General features: G+C 40.5%; 1 protein-coding gene and 1 pseudogene across 1 annotated transcript in view; one reads left to right on the top strand and one right to left on the bottom strand.

Moving 5' to 3' along the window:
- LOC104846629 (uncharacterized) overlaps positions 1-22,547 on the top strand; it is a gene marked incomplete at its 5' end in the record, with an annotated part of 349,131 nt that overhangs the window by 11,943 nt on the left and 314,641 nt on the right. The window contains 1 exon segment of the mRNA XM_023557607.2: positions 8,612-8,698. Coding sequence (XP_023413375.2) covers positions 8,612-8,698 — 87 coding nt within the window.
- Positions 18,585-19,255, bottom strand: LOC100673987 (small ribosomal subunit protein eS7-like; annotated as a pseudogene).

The following is a 22,547-nucleotide window of genomic DNA, read 5'->3' as shown; positions in this document are numbered from 1 at the left end:
TAACAATCTTGGCTCCTAATCAAAGTTTGGAAGCTTAAGTTCACTCATAGGCACCTCGGAAGAAAGGTCTAGAGATCTATTTCTGAAAAATCAGTCACTGAAAACCCTATGGGGCACAGTTTTACTTTGACATGCATGGGGTTGCCACGAGTCAGAGTTGACTTGATGGCAACTGGTTAAGTGCCAATATATTTATACTTAACCTCTGAATTACCACACTTACTTAAGTCATAGAAATATCTTCCTGTTTAGAAGTTACTCAGGGGAACACTTTAACTCTTTTAGGATTCTGGATCCAGAGGAGCATGTGGTGTGCTAATGCCTTGGGGTACTGCTGGGTAAAGCCCTGCAGCAATCATGCGCTCAGCAGCACTCTGGTGGTTTGAAAGTTACCGTGCCTCCTAATTTACCATGAGGGAGGGCCTTAGGGGAGGAAAGAATATGGCTCAATTAATTAGAACTTGCTAGCAAACTTCAACTATTATCCTATTTAGAGTTTCACATCACTGAGATATCAAATACCCACAAGATTTGGAAAGGAAGTAAGAACAAGCTGTTGAGAAAGCTAATTTGTCCAACATGGCACCAGCCTTGGAATACAGTGTCAGCAGCAGGCCAATTTTCACAGGTTAGGCTTTCTATAAAGAAGAAAAGAGAAACAGGATCAATTTTCTCTACCTCTGACTTGTGGTTTTTAACTCTGGGTTACTTTTGCACCTTTCAGTTTGAGTTTCAGAGTGAGATTAAAAATCTTCACGGCCGCCTCTGGTTTCCTACGAAAGTCTAAAATGAATGTCTGAAGACGGCCTGGGCCTTAGGTTTTGAGAATCACCTATAGCTTTATTAGAGGCTTTGGTTTTCTACTAAGTCATTGTATCTCCTGTTTAGAAAAGGTGCTGTATTTAGAGCAGTATTTAGAAATGTTACTGGTTCCTGATGAATACGATTTGGTGGTTTTTCAAGATATTCAAACAAATACCTTGTTTCTTCTAAATGTTCTTCAGTCGAATCTCTTGTGTTTTCATGGTGTGGAATCATATTGTCTTCAAATGATAAATACACAAAATATAATTATTTTCAATAATTTTAGCTCACGTGTTCCTCTACTTTTGCCGTAACTGCTTTGGGCAAGATTTCTAAGAGAGTTTTGGATAATAACATTGCTAGTGGTCATCCAAGTCATAGCTTATTTATTTATTCATTTTTGTTTGTGTTTGCTATTGTTTTGTTGTGATATTTAGTATAATGATGACTTTGATTTAAGATGACCATTCTTTGTCATACTAAGAAGTATTCTTGTATTTCTGCTGTAGCGTGCTGTCAGGTCGATTCCTGCTCATAGTGACCCTACAGGACAGAGTAGAACTGCCCCATGGGGTTTTCTAGGCTATAATCTTTATGGGAACAGATCGCCAGGTCTTTTCTCCCACAGAGCTGCTGACAGGTCTGAACCACAGACTTTTCCCTTAGCAGCTGAGGACTCAACTATTGTGCCACCAGGGCTCCTTTCTTGTATCTCTAGTTTCCTTTAATTTAAAAAAAGTTTTATAAGTCAACTTTTAAAAAATGGTATTTGAGTGGACGGAGTTTGGTAGAACACTTCTGAGTTTTCATGGGCCCCACTAACCTATTTTCTCTGACAGCTACCTGATTTCCATAGTTATGTTCCATATACTGATGTCACATGTCTGGCCCTGTGGACACAGAAACCTGAGTCCTTTTATTAAATATTCAAAGTGGGGAAATATGATGTTTTCCCAATATTTTTACTGAAGTTTAGAGGAAGCAAATTTAATTATAGTTATTTAGACTTCACATCTTTAAAAGAAATATTGTCCAGGAAAATATCCTAAAGTTTATAAAATGTTGGTGGATGGCTGCAATCATAGAATTAAATTTTTAGTTATTTAGTTTAATTGCAGTCCCCATGTTGATTTAGTTATTAGTATATTATAGAAGGAATGGTGACTGGGCATAAAAAGCTGAGTTGAAGCAGACGAGGCACATGAAGAGGACAAGAATGTCGCCTTTGAACCTCCTGAGGAATGAAAGATGCATTCCCATCTTCTTCCTCTCTCGAGCTAACATAGCTGATTTGAAAGGACGGGATTGCCTTGTTGAATCAAGACACTTCTGTGATTCACACTAGCCTGCCTCTGTTGGGCAATTTCGCTCTTACCCTTACGGCCCTCTGAGGAGCTACTTGGGCTCACATTGGAGGGTTTCCTGACCAAAGTTCACGGACTGTGTCAGTTAAGTACGAGCCCTGATTATGTTCTGTGCTGCTCAGAGTCCAGTGATAGGAAAACCCCATACGTGTGAAGGGCAGAAGATGAGTACCTGTGTTTTCCTCCCCCAGTGCCCCCGTGTCAGTGAAAACTAGCACGAGAGACTTCACATTCACAGTCTAAATGTTTAACTGCCAGCGCTATAAAGTTGGAAGCCAAAATAGAGTACTGACAAGACCAACTTATTGATTTGATAGTTTATGTGTTACATCCAAATAGTTTAATGTAAAATCATACTTCACCATATATAGTCCATATATAACTGTGATATTCAGACGAATGATATGCCATGATATTATTTATATCATATTGTTCATTTGGATATCACAAACAGTTAAATATCAGCCATCTTAAAAACTACTGTGTTTATATTGCCAGATGTCCTACTTTGAATTTCTCAGTGGGTCTGTCAATTTTCCTGTGAGATGATTTTAGATATTTCCAAAAGCATACTCTGAATGAATAGGACACTTTTAGGAATTTATGCTATTAGCAAACTACCTTCTGGCAATCTACTCTGCCTACTCTAAAACCATGCCACTTTATAAAATCCTGACACCAGCAGATGAAACATGAGCAAAGGGAGCTGGTGTTAAGGTGAAGTCCATTGTTTTCATATTCACAAGAGTTTCCATGTGCTTTACCATCTTAAATTTGCCCACTGTGTTTAGATTATTGGCTTCTCAGGGCAAGATATACCAGTTGGAAGGAAGAATCATTTTCACATTTAATAGTGGGCTCTTATCTGATTCATAGGCTGATTTATGTTATAGCAAGCAATTGGAAAATTAATAAGCTATAATATATTACAATCCAGTCTCAGTTGCTGTAATAGCATACTAGTTTCATCCTGAGTGGCATCCTTTGTTTGAAACAGAGGTATGCACAAAAGATAAGTCTTTGTATTTGCAGTGATACTAGTGGTGGGGTATCTGAAATCGAATTACATACAGCACCACTCAGCTACCTGTCTGTCACTTTGTGGTACTGTGGTGGCTTATGTGTTACTATGATGCTAGAAGCTATGCCACAAGTATTTCAAATACCAGCAGGATCACTCTGAGTGGACAGGTTTCAGCAGAGCTTCCAGACTGAGAGACTAGGAAGAAAATCCTGGCCACCTACTTCTGAAAATTAGCCAATGAAAACCCTAGGAATATCAACAGAATGTTGTCTGATAAAGTGCTGGAAGATGAACCACCCAGGTTGGAAGGCAACGATGGATACAGGCTTGCTGGGGATTATGGGGATGGCCCAGGAGCAGGCAGCGATTCATTCTGTTGCATACAGGGTTGCCATGAGCTGGAGGCTACTAATAACAAGTAAAAGTTATTAGGTGAATAGGTTAGTGGATCATTACACTGAAGCTCAATTCTAAGTAACTGATAAACTCAAAATGCTTGGCTAATCTTGGGATGACTTCAACTTTTACTGATATGTATATCTATACCTATGTGTCCCTTAATGTTTCTATATATCTTGCATTACTCAGACCAAGAGACCCGTCTTTACTCCTCTCTTTCATATCCCACATTCAATCCATCAGAAAATACTAGTAGTGTCACTTTCAGACTCTATACAATCCAACCCTATCACCACTTCTATGCTAATACTCTGAACAAAGCCACCATCTTCTCTCACCTAGATTTTGCAAAACCTTCCTGACTGATCTTCCTGTTGATACCTTGCCTCCTCCAGTGTATTCTGAGTGCAGCAGCCAGAATGATCCTTTATAAAAAAAGGTGGTCATGTCATTTATCTGCTCAAACCCTCCAGTAGCTCCTCACTTCACTCAGAGTAAAAGCCCATCTTTACTGTTGTCTGCAGGCTCTCCACCAGGTTGTTCCTTCTTAACTCTCTGATCTCACGTTCTATTACTCTTGTCCCCCTGCTCACTTTTCTCGTCACCCTGGTCCTGCTCTTTGCACATGTCAGGCACGCTTCCACCACATGACCTTTGTGTGGTCCCTTTCCTCTTCTCAGAACACTTCCTCCTTGGAATCACGCTCCTTCCAGCCTTCACTGAAATGTTGTCTTCTTGTTGAGGACTACCCTAAAATCACCCCGCCCCTGGCATACCCAATTATCCTTGTCCTGCTCTCCCCCACCACGTCACTTATCATCATCTAATAAACTATAAAACATACACATTGTTGTGCTTATTCTTCCACTCACAAAATGTTAGCTCTGTGAGGGGAGGGATTTTTGAGTGTTTGGTTTTACTGATATATTCTCATAATGAGTGCTCAGTAAATATTGGTTGAATGAATGGATATGAAACATTGTATAAGCATAAAATGATACTGTGCAACAATTTAACAATAATTTAAGCAATAAGAAAAAATTTGTCACTGAACCAAATCCAACTCTTGGCGACTTCATGTGTGTCAGAGTAGAACGATGCCTCATGTGGTTTACATTGTCTGATTTTCAGAAGTAGATTGCCAGACCTTTCTGCTGTTGTGCTTCTGGGTGGATGCGAACCTCCAACCTTGTGGTTAGCAGCTGAGCATGTTAACTGTCGCACCAGCCAGGGACAATTTAAGCACAAGTGTTAAGTTCAGTGTTCTCACAAGGTTAGTGAAAAAGTTTGGACGCCATTATTTCCTTTATTGTAACTTCAGGAGGCTGAGAAAACTGAGGAAATTCCCCCAGCAAACCATGCTCCCCCACACCTTGTCTTTTCCCCTTTGCCCATGCTTCTCCCCTGTCAAAAGTTCCTTCTCTGTAAACTTTATTTTTCGTTGTGGTAAAATATATGCCACAAAAATTTGCTGTATTTCAGTTACATTAATCACATTCGCCATGCTGGACAACTGTCACCGCTATCCATGTAAAAAAAAAAAAAAATTACCCCAAACAGAAACCCAGAGTATCCCTTAGCAATAACTGCCCATTCTCCTCTCCCTGCCTTCATGCCCTGGTAACCACTGGTGAACTTTGCTCTCTATGCATCTCCTGTTCTAGGTGTTTCATGTAAGTGGGGATATACAGTATTTGTTCTTTTATGTCTGGCTTATTTCACGCAGTATAATGTTCCCAAGGTTCATCCATGTTATAACATGTATCAGGACTTCCTTCCCATGTTATAACATGTACCAGAACTTCCTTGCTCTTTATGGCTGAATACTACTTATCCATTCACCTGCTGATGAACACTTGGGCTGTTTCCACCTTTTGGCTATTGTGAAGAGTGCTACAGTGAACTCTGGTGTCCTGGTATCTGTTTGAGTTCCTGCTTCCAGGACTTTTGGGTATATACCCAGGAGTGGAGTTGCCTTCCCCTCTCATTTTGATTTGGCTAATTTCTAATCATCTCCTAAAATTTGCTTCAGGTAGGAGTTCCTCCAGAAAGTCTTCTTGGCCCTCCAAGCATGGATTAGATGCTCTTCCTGTGCACTGAAACACAAGTCTCTTCTGTACTCTGCTACAATCTTAAATCCTACAGACTGAGTGTTTACCTGCCTTATCATCTTGGTAGCTGTGCTCTGAAGGTAGGGGTCACGGGCTGTTTTTTTTTTTTTTAATCCAGACATAGTGTTTGGCATCTAGGAGGTTCTTAATTAAAAAAAAAAAAAAAGTAGGGGTGAAGGAGAGAAGAGAGCAGGAAAGAAAAATAAAAAAGAGAGGAAAAAAAGGAGATTCTTTAAAAAGGTGATAACTGGGTCCTCCTCATTTTAATAAAAAAAAATCTACACAATGAAAGGATGTTTATTTAATCGATGAATTCAAATAATATGAGCACCTCTGTGTGCCAGGCACTGTTCTAGGCACTGGGGAGGCTGCAGTGAATAATAGAGATAATGTGCCTCAGAGAACTTACATTGTGGGGGAGATGGACGATAGACAAATATAATATGATAGATATAAAACAATACATAACATAATGTAAAATATAATATAGAAATGATGTAATTTATTAAAACATGAATCACACTAAAGTATAATATATGATATGATATAATATATAACACAGCATAATATATAATTTGGAAATGTTTTAAAAGAATCAGTGTTCAGAATGCCAGTGGACTGCCTCTTCACTCACTTTCCCTCATAATTCTGTAGTTGTAAAATTCTATGTACTGCATCCTAGAATGCAAAGAACAAAAGAAACCACTCCAGAAGTGACATTCATAACTTAAATGTGTTCAGCAACCTACACTGAATGTGGGAGGAGCAATTTACACAGATGTTAAAATCATACCTAAAACTTTAAGGGGGTCTAGCCCTGGAGCCCTGGTGGTATAGTAGTTACGCGTTCGGTTGCTAACTAAAAGATTAGCAGTTCGAATCTACCTGCTGCTCCTTGGAAATCTTATGAGGCAGCTCTACTCTGTCCTACAGGGTTACAATGAGCCAGAATTGACTCAATGGCAATGGGTTTTTTTTTTTTTTTTTTTTTAACTCTAATTGGAGTCCCTAGGTGGTAAAAAAAAAAAAAATAGGTGGTACAAATGGTTAATATACTCAGCTGCTAACCAAAAGGTTGGAGGTTTGAGTCCACCCAGAGGTGCCCCTGGGGAAAAGCCTGGAGATCTGCTTCCAAAAAATCAGCCATTGAAAACCCTGTGGAGCAGTTCTACTCTCATACACATGAAGTCACCATGAGTTGGATTCAACTCAATGACAACAGACATAACATCTCTGAGCTGTGTGCCGAAACATGAAGCCCTGAGGGGAGACTGGCCAGCCTGGGAAGACTTCCATGTCCAGGCCTCCTTCATGCCCCGGCTGTGCAAGACTCCCTCGTTCTCAACTATAATAGAGAAGAAAATGGTTTGAAAACCTAAAAACCAAGTAACTCATTCCAGACCTGGTAAAAACAACTTTGTGTCACTCTCCAGGGTTTTGATGGTTTTGGTATTATTTACTAATGAGTAATTTCACTAAGTGAAGGACGGGAGTTTTGTATTGAATTTAGGGTATTATCTGCACAGGAACTGACCGACATGCTACGGCACTTAAATAAGGGAATAGGCTACCATTTTTGCTTTAACATAGGTGAATTATTTTGCCAGCATATGGAAGAGCATACTTAGAGTATCACAGATAGAGGGGGGAATAAAACCCAACCAAAACAATTACAATGACTGCGGGAGAATGGCTGCGTCATTGCAGTACATAAGACTTTGATTACATACTGCCAAGATTCGTACCAGCCTAGTAGTTGTTGACAGATAAAGTAACAAAAATGAAACTCATTTATTCTCTCTTTATTGAGACCTCAAGATAAAGCAGATTTTCAGTTCTCGTGCTTACAACTTTGAGAGAACAGAGACTGACAGCAAAAATGTGCCAGTCCCGAAATATAAGTTAAACCTAAGTTCATATCAAAATTTCATTTAGCCTTGGAAAAGGAGCTGCCGTTTGGATTATTTTTGATCCTAAAACAAACATACTACGGAGCATCACAGCCTACTTGATACATATTAACCCTTCCCTGTGAGCAATACTTTTAAAGTTATTGCTGCTTTCAGTCCAAAATGCTCTATTTCTTTTGCAGTGTTTTAGGCAACTTGAATTATCGTCAGCCTAGGTTACTTTTGGCTGGATGCAAATTACTAGCAACAGACATATACGTTTCAGTCTGCAGGAAGTATGAAACTAGATTTGGAAAATGGGTAACAGACCTTTTTCTCTGTTCCAGAGCCATATCCGATGCTACAGTTTAGTCATCAAGATAAGGACAGAGTGAGTGAGCAATGAAATGAGACTTTTGGTTTGTGTTGTTGATGTGTGTTGAATAACATTTCTAGATAAAGCGTTTGCATCTTCCCTTCATAGAACTTAAGTTGACATAACAAAAAAAAGACCAGTAAGCAGGCCTCTCTCTCTTCCTTTCTTTCCATTCAATTCCCAACATAGAAATTATTGCTACAGTTTCTCGTAATTAAGACACCGCTAAGTTGGCTACAGAATTCCAGACACGACAACATGTTATACTTCCTGAAGTACAAATAAGGAAATGGCGTCATCAGGGAGCTCTAAACGTTTTCATTATCCAACAACGTGCAATTCTCGAGTATATCCTTAACACAATTTGACTTAAGTTTTTTTATTATTATTTTTCCTAACTCTACATTTGATAATTTTCTCATTAATTTTTAGCAACAGAAAGATGAACTTGTTTCTTGAATTACCTTTTCTGACCTTTTGCTGCATGATAATTACAAAAAAAGGGAGGCTTGGTAGACTTGGAAAAAAATAAGCTTCTAAAGTAGCTAAAATGGCCCTTCTGTGCTGGTGTCGATTTCAAAATTAACATTTCGGTTCATGTGCTTCTAATAATCAATGACCCTTACTTCATGTACTTTCCACAGGAAATGAATACAGCAGAAATTACTTTGACCCACTGATGGATGAGGAAATAAACCCAAGGCAGTGTGGGATGGAGGTCAGCAGAGAGGGTGAGCTAGAATTAAGTATGTAATTTTTGTGTCAGAATATTCTTTTCCATTCATGAAAATGAGGTGACAAAGATCACACATGCAGTTCCATTTAGATTTTGCAGCTTACAATTTAAATGGTAAGTTTTAAGCACTAACAACATGATGGACAGCGAAGGTAATTTTTGATCAAGGACAGAAAGCTGGTCACAGGAATGGAGCAGGAATCTGCTTTCCTTTGATGTTCCTGTAAGCAGTTTGGTGCCGTTCCAAGGCCCATGCTCTGTGGAGAAAGGGTACCACTGCTTGACAAATGCATCCCTGCCCTTCGATTTGAAATGAGAGTTCATTTATCAAACGCATCCAACACGTGGGCTTTCCTTACACTTTGACTATTGAATTCCTTTCGTTGAGTGCATGGAAGCAACACCTAATTTTGAGCCATGAAGGTGCAGTAATATGATAATTTCCTTTTATATATTCCTCAATCTAGTTGTGGGTATAAAATAACAAGTCAAAATTGCTCCTTATAAGATGCATACCAAGACACATGCTTTGTAGTTTACAAAGTACTCTACCATTGACAAAGTTTATTGTTAAGATGAGGATAGCGATGATCGCTACTTAGAGTTATTTGCAATCCAGACCAAGTTCCACCATTGGGCCCCAGTCATTGAATCTGCACTTTTTAACAAGAGACGGGAATAAATTCTCACAAATAAAAGGGCTCAAGTACAGTGCAGAGATTATTTGGCAAAATCGTTCTCAATCTACCAAACCTATTTTTAAATGATGCAGAGTCTACAGATATCAGCAAATGACACACATGCAAGATAAGGCAAGGGCTTCGTCTCAGGGCCAGTTTTCACCAGTAGCCCAAGGGTCAGGGTGAATTTGAAACTGGAAAATCTCAACCTTTTATTTATGTAAACACATCTGAGGCACAGTCACATGAGTAGCTCTGAATTCTGGGGAGGGGTATTCATTGAATTATCAGATGAAGTCGGTTTTAATTTCTTAGTGATCATAATGTACAGTTAACTTTCTGTGCATTTTTTGGTAATGTAAGGATTCCCTAATTTGGGAGAGGTGACATAATAAGATATGTTGAAAGAATGAATGAATGATGTGATTGAAAATACCATGGCTTGGGTCAGGTGCACTTCAGTCTTCAAGGTGACATCTTTGCTTTTCAACACTTTAAAGAGGTCCTTTGCGGCAGATTTGCTCAATGCAATGTGTCTTTTGATTTCTTGACTGCTGCTTCTAAGGGTATTTCCCTCTTAGGAGTTAAGAACTAGCTTTTTCCAGTCTCCTGAATTCTGTAGATAAATCATGTTTTGTCATCCCGGTACCCTGCATGTTCATATGATTGAAATCAAGTGCAACAGGCCAAACGTGCCTGGGAACAAATCAAGGTGCTGTATTTTGTACATTTCTACGAACTTCTACAGGGCTTTCAGGAACAGTAGGGTAAAAAGCATGCTCCTTATAGCTAAGCCTTTTCACTGCATAGTACGTGTGATATCAGGAAGAGGGAATATAATGGAGACTCCATGTAAGAAAGGACTGCAGACTATGTATCTTATTTAGTCATTGCTATATCTTTAGCAGTTGGTGCCTCATACTTGATAAGGCTGTGATACATAGCTATCAATTGAAACAATGAATATTATACAATCCTGAACTTTTATCTTAGCCCATAAACTTAATGTGACCAGGTGCTAGGCCTGTAAAGATTAAGACTCTATTCGTTATAAGACGAACTGCATTTTCTAACAATCTATTGTCAATCATAATAATTTTACATGAGATATTCAAAAATATTTTTTGGGAAAATAGTGACCCTCTGACAGGATGTTTTGTGATGTAACTTTTCCCCGATCATAATCTGATTTTTCACAAAGTATGACCGTGAAGAATTGACCTTAAGTTGAATTGCTAGTTTCAACAATGCATATTATCTTTAGAAAATCTATTTAAAGGGTTCTATTGCCAGAAAGAAGAGCCCTGCTGGCTCAATCATTAAGTGCTCAGTTGCTAACTGAAAGGTCTGTGGTTCTAACCCACCAGCCATGCAGCAGGAGAAAAGACCTGGTGATCTGCTCCCGTAAAGATCATAGCTGAGGAAACTCTATGGGACAGTTCAGCTCTACCTTATAGGGTTGCTATGAATTGGAATCGGCTTGATGACACACACAGCAACAACTGCCAGAAGGAGTACCTGGGTGCTGCAAATGGATAACACACTCAGCTGCTAATGAAAAGATCCACCTAGGGGTGCACTGAAAGAAAGGCCTTGTAATCTACCTCAAAAAAAAAGATCTACTGAAAACCTCATGGAGAATAGGTCTACTCTTACACACATGGAATTGCCATGAGTCTGGACTGACTGAACGGCAATAGGTTTTGGTTATGGCCAGAAATACTGTAATACATCTCTAAAAAGAAAATATGTTTGAGGTGTTTGGGGTCAAGCACCACCAGGTACTTTGTATCTCCTTAGATAAAGGCTTCAATTAAGCCATTCATTCAGTATAAAGATACCTAAAGTTATTGATGAAAAACTTTTCATTTGGCAATTACAAGGTTTAGTCCCATTGTTGCTGTATCAGTCAGGGTTCCCCGAGGAAACAGATCTAACAGGAAATACATATACACGTGTAGGTGTACATATGTTGTTGTTAGGTGCTGTCCAGGTGGTTCTGACTCATAGCAACCCCATACGCAACAGCACAAAACACTGCCTGGTCCTGCACCATCCTCGCAATCATTGTTATGCTTGAGCCCATTGTTGAAGCCACTGTGTCACTCCATCTCATTGAAGGTCTTCCTCTTTTTTCTGACCCTCTACTTTACCAAGCGTGATGTCCTTCTCTAGGGACTGATCCCTTCTGATGACAGGTCCTCCAAAGTATATGAGACATAGTCTTGCCATCCTTGCTTCTAAGGAGCATTCTGGCTGTATTTCTTCCAAGACAGATTTGTTCGTTCTTTTGGCACTCCGTGGTATATTCTTCGCCAACACCATAATTCAAAGGCATCGATTCTTCTTCGGTCTTCCTTATTTGTTGTCCAGCTTTCCTATGCATATGAGGTGGTTGAAAACACCATGGCTTGGGTCGAATATATGTGTGTGTATATATAAAACCAGTTGCTGGTGAGTTGATTCTGACTCATAACAACCTTACAGGACATAGTAGAACTGCCCCATAGGGTTTCCAAGGAGTGGCTGGTGGATTCAAACTGCCAGCCTTTTTGGTTAGCAGCCAAGCTCTTAACCACTGCACCACTATATATATATATATATATATATAAGAATTGGTGGCATGTGATTAAAAAAAGAACAGCGGCTGAAATCTGTAGTGCAGGCTAGCAGGCTGGAAACTCAGGTAGTGTTTCTGTGTTACAGTTTTGAGGCAGAATTCCTTCTTCTCAGTGAAACTTCAGATTTTAATTTTGAGGCTATCAACTGACTAGATGAGGGCCACCCACATTGCCAAAAAACCAAAGCTGTTGCTGTTGAGTTGATTCTGACTCAGACATTTGGCAGCTCACCAAAAGATCATCGGTTCATTGGAAACCCTATGGGGCAGTTCTACTGTGTTCTATAGGGTCCCTATGAGTTGCTATGAGCCACTCACAGTATCAAGTGTAATCTCCTTTACTTAAAGTCAACTGACTGTAAATGTTAACCTCATCTACAAAATACCTGCACAGCGATACATAGATTAGTGTTTGATCAAACATCTGGGCAACACAGCCCAGCCAAGCTGAGACATAAAATTTATCAAGATTGGGGAGGGGAAACACTGGTAAACATCTCAGTTGTTGTGAATACGCACCGTGCAGCCCTGGTGGCCCAGTAGTTAAGAGTTGTGGTGAGCTATGGCTGCTAACCCAAAGGTCGGCAGTTCAAATCTACCACCTGTTCCTTGGGAACCCTATGGGGCAGCTCTACTCTGTCCTATAGGGTCACTATGAGTCAGAATCGACTCAATGACAATGGGCTTGGTTTGGTTTTGGCTTAACTGACAATTTCTATGGAAGTTCTGGTTCTTTAGGTAGGTAGACCTGGTCAGCAGAATGTCTCAAAGATGCCCTAATAAGACACATCCCTGGAGGTTACATAATTCAGATGATGAGGGCAAGAGAAAGCCCCTTGCTACTATCTGAATTAACCTGCTTCCTTCCCCTTTTAGAAGTTCCCCTGAAAGGAAAGAGTGGAGAAAGCCAATAGGTGCAAGGCTGTGCAGGGAGAATAGGACAGGTTGTACATTCCACATTCACCAGGTCTGTGTGTTCTTAAGAAACAGACCAAATCTTTTTGAGCCTGTTTCTTCATCTCTAACATGGGAAAAATACCACCTAGTTTGTAGGGTTCTGTGTGGTCGAAGTTACTGTCTCCAGCCCAACACACTCCTTGAACACTGTTGTTAGTTGCTGTGGAGTTGGAGCATTACAGCAACATGCAGCCACCACCCATAAACCCATTGCCGTCAAGTCAATTCTGACTCATAGCGACACTATAGGCCAGAGTAAAACTGCCCCATCGGGTTTCCAAGGAGCACCTGGTGGATTTGAACTGCTGACGTTGTGGTTAGCAGCTGTAGCACTTAACCACTATGCCACCAGGGTTTCCGCAGCTACCACAGTACACCAAATTGAAAGGCGGGTGGTGGCCTAACACACTAGGTAATTAACATTAACTAATGTCCACAGAAGGCTTGCCATGTGGCAGATGCTACGTGTAACACTATTCATTTACTCATTCATTAATTGCAAGGAGTGGCTGATGGACTCAAACTGTCGATCTTTTGATTAGCAGACGAGCTCTGAACCACTGTTAAAACCAAAAACCAAACCCACTGCTGCTGAGTCGATTCTGACTCATAGCAACCCTACAGGACAGAGTAGAACTGCCCCATAGAGTTTCCAAGGAATGCCTGGCAGATTTAAACTGCCGACCTCTTGGTTAGCAGCCGTAGCACTTCACCACTATGCCACCAGGGTTTCCGAACCACTGCTAGGTACCTCTAATACAGGTTAGTCTTATTACAATGCCCAAAGAGTTGTTTATAACTCAGTACTTCATAATGAAAACAAAAATACTAGTTCAGAAGATGGAACTCAAACTGTTGAAAAAGTGTGCACTTCATATAATTCCTAAGTAACAGACAAACAAAGGAGGGTGGCAGCCCCATGGCTGAGTACCTACTATGTGTCAGGATGAAGCTATGTGCCTTATGTGTCTTATCCTGTTAACCCTCCCAACCACCCTTTTTTATGGGCAAGGGGACACTAAGAAATTGCTCCAAAGTTAGAGAACTAGTCTGTGGCAAAGCTGGGATTTGGACTCATGTTTGGTTCATACCAAACCTATGTCATGCTCCTCTCTCCTAATCCTGTTTACCTCTTGTTTGTCTCTTTGTTTCAGCATTCTAAATGTGGGCTCATTAATTTTTTTCTGTGACCCTCATTGGCCTCTGTCAAGACTATCAAACCCTTATATTGGGGCTTTTATTACATCTGCAGAGAATTACCCATCTATGCATCTGCTATTGCTCAATGTAACTTCCAAATAAGATTCTTTTATGAACCATATATAAGTTTTATAAGTTTTGTAGCTTCTCCTACCAAGGGTTATAAAGATGCAGGCAGCGCTGGAACCAAGGTCCGTGCTTCCCCAATGCATGATCTGCAAAATACCTTACAGGAATGGCCTCCCTCCCCTTTCCCTGAGTGTTGAGGTGGTAGGAGGTATGTGCTGGCTCTGGCAAGAAACGAAGATTTCCAGGTCAACTGGTACTTGAAAAGTCTTCTGCAGCGTGTGATCAGCAGAAGCTACTGATTTCATAAACCTCAAATATTCTGTCTGGCTCTAGCAGCCTAAACATTCCTGTTTAATCATTTCAAACCCATAACTACAGATTACATTGAATTTTATCCAGCACTGATATACAAAGGATCTCAGGCATGGATAGAGTGGGGGGATCTAGAATTTTCAACTCTAATTTGGAGAATGAGGGCCCCAGAATCCTCATCTAGAATACTTGCTAGTGGTTCAGCTTAGAATCGCCTCCTTGATGTTTTTGAAATGTGTCTCTGACCCCAATCCAGAGCCACATTTAGAGTTGGCCTATCCATGGAGTGCAAAGTGATGAGTACTAGGAATCCATGGGCTGTATTAAAGTCACCACAGTAACAGTACAGCCACAGTGTAATTTAGTTGCCTCCTATGGGAGGGGGATATGCTTCATGTATTTATATGTGTGTTCTAAGACTGGGATGGTCATCCAACTTGGTATGATTTATGTTTGATTTTATCTAGTGGCAGGAGATCCACTTAGCTGACCCTTTAAACTTTTCCAGAGCCATGTATTTGGAATGGTATGTATATACATACATTTGTTGTTGTTGTTTGGTGCCATCGAGTTTGGTTCTGACTCGTAGTGACCCTATGCACAACAGAATGAAACTGCCTGGTCTTGTGTCATCCTTACAATCATTATGCTTGAGCCCACTGTTGCAGACACTGAGTCACTACACCTCGTTGAGGGTCTTAGTCTTTTCCATTGACCCTGTACTTTGCCAAGCATGATGTCCTTCTCCAGGGACTGATCCCTCCTGAAAACATGTCCAAAGTACATAAGATGCAGTCTCGCCATTCTTGCTTCTAAGGAGCATTCTGTCTGTACTTTTTCCAGGACAGATTTGTTCGTTCTTTTGGCAGTCCATGGTATATTCAATATTCTTCGCCAGCACCACAATTCAAAGGCATCAGTTCTTCTTTGGTCTTCTTATTCATTGTCCAGCTTTCATAGACGTATGATGTGACTGAAAATACCATGGCTTGGGTCAGGCACACCTTTGTCTCCAAGGTGACATCTTTGCTTTTCAACACTTTAAAGAGGTCCTTTGCAGAAGATTTACCCAATGCACCATGTCGTTTGATTTCTTGACTGCTGCTTCCATGGCTGTTGATTGTGGATCCAAATAGAATGAAATCCTTGACAACTTCAATCTTTTCTCCATTTATCATGATGCTGCTCATTGGTCCAGTTGTGAGGATTTTTGTTTTCTTTATGTTGAGGTGCGATCCATAGTAAAGGCTGTGGTCTCTGATCTTCATTAGTAAGTGCTTCAAGTCCTCTTCACTTTCAGCAAGCAAGGTTGTGTCATCTGCATAACGCAGGTTGTTAATGAGTCTTCCTCCAATCCTGACGCCCCATTCTTCTTCATATAGTCCAGCTTCTTGGATTATTTGCTTAGCATACAGATTGAATAGGTAAGGTGAAAGGATACAACCCTGACGCACATCTTTCCTGACTTTAAACCAATTAGTATCCCCTTGTTCTGTCTGAACAACTGCCTCTCATTCTATGTAAAGGCTCCTCATGAGCACAATTAAGTGCTCTGGAATTCCCATTCTTTCCAATGTTATCCATACTTTGTTATGATCCACACAGTTGAATGCCTTTGCATAGTCAATAAAAGATGGGTTTTTTAAACATCCTTCCGGTATTATCTGCCTTCAGCCAGGATCCATCTGACATCAGCAATGATATCCCTGGTTCCACATCCTCTTCTAAAACCAGACTGAATTTCTGGCAGTTCCCTGTCAATATACTGCTGCAGTTGTTTTTGAATGATCTCCAGCAAAATTTTGCTTGCATGTCATATTAATGGTATTGTTCTATAATTTCTGCATTTGGTTGGATCGCCTTTCTTGGGAATAGGCATAAATATGGATCTTTTCCAATCAGTTGGCCAGGAAGCTGTCGTCCATATTTCTTGGCATAGACGAGTGAGCACCTCCAGCGCTGCATCTGTTTGTGGGAACATCTCAATTGATATTCCATCAATTCCTGGAGCCTTGTTTTTTGCCAATGCCTTCAGAGTAGCTCGGACTTCTTCCTTCAGTACCATTGGTTCCTGATCATATGCTACCTCTTGAAATGGTTGGACATCGACTAATTTTTTTTGGTATAGTGACTCTGTGTATTCCTTCCATCTTCTTTTGATGCTTCCTGCATCATTTAATATTTTCCCCATAGAATCCTTCACTATTGCAACTCGAGGCTTGAATTTTTTCTTCAGTTCTTTCAGCTTGGGAGACACTGAGTGTGTTCTTCTCTTTTCGTTTTCTATCTCCAGCTCTTTTCACATGTCGTTATAATACTTGGTCTTCTCGAGTCCCCCTTGAAATCTTATGTTCAGTTCTTTTACTTCATCATTTCTTCCTTTTGCTTTAGCTGCTTGACGTTTGAGAGCAAGTTTCAGAGTCTCCTCTAAAATCCATCTTGGTCTTTTCTTTCTTTCCTGTTTTTTCAATGACCTCTTGCTTTCTTCACAGATGATGTCCTTGATGTCATTTCATAACTCATCTGGTCTTTGGTCACTAGTGTTCAATGTGTCAAATACATTCTTGAGATGGTCTCTAAATTCAGGTGGGATGTATTCAAGGTCATATTTTGGCTCTCATGGACTTGTTCTGATTTTCTTCAGTTTCAGCTTGAACTTGCATATGAGCAATTGATGGTCTGTTCCACAGTTGGCTCCTGGCCTTGTTCTGACTGATGATATTGAGCTTTTCCATCGTCTCTTTCCACAGATATAGTCAGTTTGATTCCTGTGTGTTCCATCTGGGAAGGTCCATGTGTATAGTTGCTGTTTATGTTGGTGAAAGAAGGTATTTGCAACGAAGAAGTCGTTGGTCTTGCAAAATTCTATCATTCGATCTCCGGCATTGTTTCTATCACCAAGGCCATGTTTTCCAACTACTGATCCTTCTTCTTTGTTTCCAACTTTCTCATTCCAATCACCAGTAATTATCAATGCATCCTGATTGCACGGTTGATCAATTTTAGCCTGCAGCAGTTGATAAAAATCTTCTATTTCTTCATCTTTGGCCTTAGTGGTTAGTGTGTAAATTTGGATAACAGTCATATTAACTGGTCTTCCTTGTAGGTGTATAGATATTATCCTATCACTGACAGCATTGTACTTCAGGATAGATCTTGAAATGTTCTTTTGATGATGGATGCAACATCATTCCTCTTCAAGTTGTCACTCTCGGCACAGTAGACCATATGATTGTCTGATTCAAGATGGCCAATACCAGTCCATTTTAGCTCACTAATGACTAGGATATGGATGTTTGTGCCTTCCATTTCATTTTTGATGATTTCCATTTTTCCTAAATTCATACTTTGTACATTCCAGATTCTGATTATTAATGGATGTTTGCAGCTGTTTCTTCTCATTTTGAGTTGTGCCACATCAGCAAATGAAGGTCCCGAAAGCTTTTACTCAGTCCGTGTCATTAAGGTCGACTCTACTTTGAGGAGGCAGCTCTTCCCCAGGCACATTTTGAGTGCCTTCCAGCCTGGGGGGCTCATCTTCCAGCACTATATCAACCAATGTTCTGCTGCTATTCATAAGGTTTTCACTGGCTAATGCTTTTCAGAAGTAGACTGCCGGGTCCTTCTTCCTAGCCTTAGTCTGGAAGATCCGCTAAAGCCTGTTCTCCATGGGTGACCCTCCTGGTATCTGAATACCGATGGCATAGCTTCCAGCATCACAGCAAGACCTAAGCCCCCACAGTATGACAAACTGAGAGACGTGGGGGATATATATATGTATATATGTGTGTATATATATATGTATGTATGTATGTTATCATGTTTTTGTTATTGTTAGGCGCCGTTGAGTCAGTTCCAACTCATAGCAACCCTATGCACAGCAGAATGAAACACTGCCTGGTCCTGCACCATCCTCACAATTGTTGTTATGTATGCTTGAGCCCATTGTTGCAGCCACTGTGTCAGTTCATCTCATTGAGAGTCTTCCTCTTTTTTTTTTTTTTTTACTGTGAATTGTTCTTTATTTAGTCATTTTGTTTTTGTTACAATTGAAGCTCTGGGAATTCAAATTAACATCCTTGCCTGTGAGCTTCTTATACACACCAGAAAAAGTTTCAACCTTGTGTTCTACATTGTTTCGCTGTGCTTTGTCCAAATGCACTTTGATAAGCTGGCTGCTGTCCAGTTTTACACGAATTTTCTTGGCCACGATCTCACTTGGGAAGACCAAGTCTTCAAGGATTGCATCATGTATGGCTGCCAGAGTACAGCTCCTGAGATGCTTCTGCTTATTTTTTGTACGACTTTTTCGAGTTGGTTGAGGCGGAATTCTCCTCTGAACAAAAAGACAACATGCTTTCCACTGAACTTTTTCTCTAGTTCACGTACTAGCCTGACTTGAAGTTTTTGGAAAGAGTTCATTTGGGGAATGGGAACAAAGATTGTAATAGCTTTCCAACCACCAACAACTTCAGTTTCCTTGGCTGCAGTTATATTCACCTCCCTCAACTGAGCCTTTAGGTCCGAGTTCATCTCCAGTTCAAGCAGTGCTTGAGAAATGCCAGGCTTGAATTCATCCGGCTTTTCGTCCTTGGGCTTCACACTCTTTGTGCTTAAACTGAACACGGCCTTTTCCTTCCTGAGGGTCGGCGTAGGAAAGGGTCTTCCTCTTTTTTGCTGACCCTCTGTTTTACCTAGCATGATGTTCTACTCCAGGGACTGATCCATCCCAGTAAGTCCAAAGTATGTGAGATGTAGTCTCAACATCCTTGCTTCTAAGGAGTATTCTAGTTGTACTTCTTCCAAGACAGATTCGTTTATTCTTTTGGCAGTCCATGGTATATTCAATATTGTGCCAACACCACAATTCAAAGGCTTCGTCAGCTCTTCTTTGGTCTTCCTTATTCATTGTCCAGCTTTCACATGCATATGAGGCAGATGAAAACACTACGGCTTGGGTCAGGAGCATCTTTGTCTTCAAGATGACATCTTTGCTTTTCAACACTTTAAAGAGGTCTTTTGCAGCCGAAATGCCCAATGCAAAGCGTCTTTTGATTTCTTGACTGCTGCTACCATGAGTGTTGATTGTGGATCCAAGTAAAATGAAATCCTTGACAATCATTTCTCCATTTATCATGATGTTGCTTATTCATACAGTTGTGAGGATTTTTGTTTTCTTTATGTCGAGGTGTAATCCATTCTGAAGGCTGTGGTCTTTGATCTTCATCAGTAAGTGTTTCAAGTCCTCTTTACTTTCAGCAAGCAAGGTTGTGTCATGTGCATAAGGCAGGTTGTTAATGAGTTTCCCTCCAATCCTGATGCCATGTTCTTCTTCACATATTCCATCTTCTTTATTTGTTTAGCATACAGATTGAATAGGTATGGTGAAAGGATACAACCCTGACACACACCTTTCCTGACTTTAAACCATATAGTATTTCCTTGTTCTGTTCCAATGACTGCCTCTTGGCCTATGTACAGATTCCTCATGAGCACAATTAAGTCTTTCAGAATTCCTATTCTTTGTAATGTTAGCCGTAATTTGTTATGATCCACAGAGTCGAATGCCTTTGCATAGTCAATAAAACACAGGTAAACACCTTTCTGGTATTCTGTGCTTTCAGCCAGGATCCACCTGACATTAGCAATGATATCCTGGTTCCATGTCCTCTCCTAACTCTGGTTTGAACTTCTGGCAGTTCCAGTCAATATACTGCTGCAGTTGCTTTCGAATGATCTTGGCAAAGTTTTGTTTCCATGTGATGTTAATGATATTGTCTAATAATTTCCACATTTGGTTGAATCACCTTTCTTGGAATAGACATAAATACGGATATCTTCCTGTGGGTTGGCCAGGTAGCTGTCTTCCAAATTTCTTGGCACAGACAAGTGTGCACTTCCAGTGCTCCATTCATTTGTTGAAACATCTCAATTGGTATTCCGTCGATTGCTGAAGCCTTGTTTTTCACCAATGCCTTCAGTGCAGCTTGGACTTCTTCCTTCAGTACCATTGGTTCCTGATCATATGTTACCTCCTGAAATGGATGAACATCAACCAATTCTTTTTGGTATAGTGAATCTGTGTATTCCTTCCATCTTCTTTTGATGCTTCCTGCGTCATTTAATATTTTCCCTGTAGAATTCTTCACTATTGCAACTTGAGGCTTGAATTTTTTCTTCAGTTCTTTCGGTTTGAGAAATGCTGAGCGTGTTCTTCCCTTTTGGTTTTCTATCCTCAGGTCTTTGCACATGTCATCATAATACTTTACTTTGTCTTCTCGAGCTGCCCTTTGAAATCTCCTGTTCAGCTGTTTTACTTCATAAATTTTTCCTTTTGCTTTAGCTGCTTGTCGTTCCTGAGCAAGTTTCAGAGTCTCTTCTGACATCCACTTAGGCCTTTTCTTTCTCTCCTGTATATATATTTTTTTATTAACTTTTATTAAGCTTCAAGTGAACATTTACAAATCCAATTAGTCTGTCACATATAAGTTTACATACATCTCACTCCCTACTCCCACTTGCTCTCCCCCTCTTGAGTCAGCCCTTTCAGTCTCTCCTTTCGAGACAATTTTGCCGGCTTCCCACTCTCTCTATCCTCTGATCCCCCCTCCAGACAAGAGTTGCCAACACAATGTCAAGTGTCCACCTGATATAATTAGCTCACTCTTCATCAGCGTCTCTCTCCCACCCGCTGACCAGTCCCTTTCATGTCTGATGAGTTGTCTTCGGGGATGGTTCCTGTCCTGTGCCAACAGAAGGTCTGGGGACCATGGTCGCCGGGATTCCTCTAGTCTCAGTCAGACCATTAAGTTTGGTCTTTTTATGAGAATTTGGGGTCTGTATCCCACTGATCTCCTGCTCCCTCAGGGGTCCTCTGCTGTGCTCCCTGTCAGGGCAGTCATCGATTGTGGCCGGGCACCAACTAGTTCTTCTGGTCTCAGGATGATGTAGGTCTCTGGTTCATGTGGCCCTTTCTGTCTCTGGGGCTCTTAGTTGTCGTGTGGCCTTGGTGTTCTTCATTTTCCTTTGCTCCAGGTGGGTTGAGACCAATTGATGCATCTTAGATGGCTGCTTGTTAGCATTTAAGACCCCAGACGCCACATTTCAAAGTGGGATGCAGAATGATTTCATAATAGAATTATTTTGCCAATTGACTTAGAAGACCCCGCAAACCATGTTCCCCAGACCCCTGCCCTTGCTCCGCTGATCTTTGAAGCATTCATTTTATCCCGGAAACTTCTTTGCTTTTGGTCCAGTCCAATTGAGCTGACCTTCCATGTATTGAGTGTTGTCTTTCCCTTCACCTAAAGCAGTTCTTATCTACTGATTAATGAATAAAAAACCCTCTTCCATCCTCCCTCCCTCCCCCCCTCGTAACCACAAAAGTATGTGTTCTTCTCAGGTTTACTATTTCTCAAGATCTTATAATAGTGGTCTTATACAATATTTGTCCTTTTGCCTCTGACTCATTTCGCTCAGCATAATGCCTTCCAGGTTCCTCCATGTTATGAAATGTTTCACAGATTCGTCACTGTTCTTTATTGATGCGTAGTATTCCATTGTGTGAATATACCACAATTTATTTACCCATTCATCTGTTGATGGACACCTTGGTTGCTTCCAAATTTTTGCTATTGTAAACAGAGCTGCAATAAACATGGGTGTGCATATATCTGTTTGTATGAAGGCTCTTGTATCTCTAGGGTATATTCCCAGGAGTGGGATTTCTGGGTTGTATGGTAGTTCTATTTCTAACTGTTTAAGATAACGCCAGATAGATTTCCAAAGTGGTTGTACCATTTTACATTCCCACCAGCCGTGTATAAGAGTTCCAATCTCTCCGCAGCCTCTCCAACATTTATTATTTTGTGTTTTTTGGATTAATGCCAGCCTTGCTGGTGTGAGATGGAATCTCATCGTAGTTTTAATTTGCATTTCTCTAATGGCTAATGATCGAGAGCATTTTCTCATGTATCTGTTGGCTGCCTGAATATCTTCTTTAGTGA

Source organism: Loxodonta africana, chromosome 1 (genome assembly GCF_030014295.1).
Source record: "Loxodonta africana isolate mLoxAfr1 chromosome 1, mLoxAfr1.hap2, whole genome shotgun sequence".
NCBI lineage: Eukaryota > Metazoa > Chordata > Mammalia > Proboscidea > Elephantidae > Loxodonta > Loxodonta africana.
Note: the sequence above shows the minus strand (reverse complement) of the source record. Positions and strands in the feature narration are given on the sequence as shown.